Genomic DNA, 2387 nt, shown 5'->3' with positions numbered 1-2387 from the left:
TTTGTTTTTCTTGCTTTCTCAATGGAGGGAGGAAGTGGAAGGAAGAGAAAGTGAATAAAAAATAGTTTCAAAAAAACCCTTTGATATGAGTAACCTGTGCAGGGAGGCCCAAGGAGCCAAACTGGATCAAACTGTTGTGATCACCAACAGGCAGAAACAGTCAGGCTCATGCGATGATACCCATACAAAAGACGAGTCAATGACAACAGTTTTACCGCTGGGCTTTCAAAAACGTTTCTTGCTGGAAAAGGCAAAAAGCCTTAGATTTAAATGCTACAGGGAAAGAATGTTAATCTCACTAAAGCTGTAGAAAAATAAGCCAAAACAAGAAACTAGCAACCAAAGAAATCACTGGGAAAATTATTACAGATTGGAGCAAATAAGATTTCTATAAGCAAATAACTATGTAACAAGGCAAAAACAGAGAAGAAAAAACAAGCAAAATAGAGTATCTTTTACCGAGAGAAGAAAAAAATTAACAATAAGATCTCAAGGAACAAAACCTAATGTTAACAATTATCATCTTGAATGCTAAGGGGCTAAACTTACCAATATGAAGACTGAATTAGAAAATGAATTAGAAAACAAAAGTCCAACAATTTGTTGCTTAAGAGAAACCCAAATAAAGCACGGGGGGTTTCATACAAATTCAAGTGAAGGAAGGGCTGGAATTAATCCTGTTCTGAATCAGCCCGATCCAAACCAGCAGCAGGTGCAACCCTGATTTCAGGTAAGACGAGTGACGGAGCTGCCACTGAAGGGTCAAGTAAAACTGGATCAATCATTGATAGAGCATTTACTGCACGTCAGGGAGTTTGCTGAGCAGGGGGGTACGAAGACAGAAATCTAAACCACCCTTCCCTCCAACGGAGAAGGCAGCACACAGACATAAATGTACACACAAGGTGCATACGAACCAGATCAAGGACAACCGTGGATCAGGAGGGGGCAGGGAGGAAGAGCCAGCTGAGGCCTCTGGTAACAGGTGGCGCTTCAGCTAATTTTGGAAGGAAGCCAGGAATTCCAACAGTTTGAGGAACACGGGAGAATATTCTGAGGATGAAGACCAGCGAGTGAAAAGTCAAAGAGATTGGGGGTGGGTCACTGTGTGTGAGGAAGAACTCCAGCAGGCCAATATGACAGGACACAGGCCGGTGGGACCACAGGCTGGTGGGCAGGGCCAAAGGGGAAGAAGACAGGAAAGGTAGGAAGGGGCCCAAATGGGAAAAGCTTTCTGAAGAGGGAGCTCCTTGAGTCTACTGACTGGGGAAGTGCCATCCATGGTCAGGCTGGCTTTAGAGAATCGCTGTAATGCACTGACTTACTATGTCAGCTAAGGTCTTTAAGGAAAATATAACGGAGGTGAAAGAAAGATAAGAAGACACTAACTGTAGGTAATCTGAAGCTCTCTGTCAGACTTGACAAATGCACAAGAGAGTTAAAGGAGGTGATTGTGCGTTTAAATAAAATATTGGGGAAAAAAAGATTTAATAGACTCAAGGGGACTTCCGCAAGGGACTTTTTGCCAGCACACCAACTTCTCCGGCTGTCACGGTACTCATACACAAACTGTTCACTTGTTAGGAAACAACTCAAACAAATCTTAAACGTGAACTTTTAGAGACCAAAACACAACAAAAATTGTAACTAATGAAAGAAATATGGATAAAAGATACACTCCAAATAGAGAGGGCCAAAGACAAAAATCACAGAAACAATAAAAATCATCTTAAAGAAAATGGAAATAGGGAGACAATGTATGAAGCAGTGATTTGGCATTTCTGGAAGGGCACACTGCCACTCACCTGGGGGTGCCTGGCAGTCAGGAGCACAGGGGCCATGCTTTCCTTTTCATTAAGGATCAGGTTGTCAGAAGGCAGAGCTGCTGAAGAAAGAGGAGCCGTGAGAAAGACACTGCCCTGCCCCAGGATCCCAGACCCAAGGGCCCCCTCTCTACTGAGGGGGTGATAGAGAAGGGGCTAAGGAGCTCTTCCCAGAATGCATCCCATCTGAAGAATAAATCAACCACTGCCTATAATATGCAAGTAAGCTCGTAAGCTTGGCTAGGACATGGAACGCATGGAGGAAAGGATTGTGAGATATGGTACAAAAACAGGGGGGCTATTGCAGCGAAGGCAGCACCTGAGCTGGGCCTTGAAAGGAGAAAAAGATCTTGAAAAGCCGAGATGCGGGTGTGGGTTCCGGGCATGGGGGACATCGCAGATGACTGGGGCAAGTGCATGAAGGCATGGTGTGGAACTCCTGGAACAGATAAAGAGTGTTTCTGCTGGCTCATAGACTGTTTACAGAGTAGCACCCTGGTGGGGGGGGGCACTGAGAGGGGAAGGTGAAAGGACCAGCAGTGCGCTCACTCCCTCTCGCCTCTG

At 45.0% G+C, this 2387-nt stretch overlaps 1 protein-coding gene across 4 annotated transcripts in view; it reads right to left on the bottom strand.

The window, feature by feature from the left end:
- Nucleotides 1-2387, bottom strand: part of LOC114031190 (zinc finger protein 345-like) — a 29171-nt gene that overhangs the window by 25955 nt on the left and 829 nt on the right. The window contains exons 2-3 of one of the 4 annotated variants that reach the window (XM_027846208.1): nt 2143-2262; nt 1806-1885 (exon numbers count right to left, since the gene is read on the bottom strand). In XM_027846208.1, the coding sequence (XP_027702009.1) occupies nt 1806-1885; nt 2143-2242 (180 nt within the window). In that variant the 5' untranslated portion in view covers nt 2243-2262. The remainder of the gene's footprint in view (nt 1-1805; nt 1886-2142; nt 2263-2387) is intronic. The other 3 variants (XM_027846209.1, XM_027846212.1, XM_027846210.1) reach the window with 3 other exon arrangements.

The sequence above is a fragment of the Vombatus ursinus genome, unplaced genomic scaffold (assembly GCF_900497805.2).
Source record: "Vombatus ursinus unplaced genomic scaffold, bare-nosed wombat genome assembly UNPS02015098.1, whole genome shotgun sequence".
Classification (NCBI taxonomy): domain Eukaryota; kingdom Metazoa; phylum Chordata; class Mammalia; order Diprotodontia; family Vombatidae; genus Vombatus; species Vombatus ursinus.
This window is presented reverse-complemented; position numbering and strand designations above follow the sequence as displayed.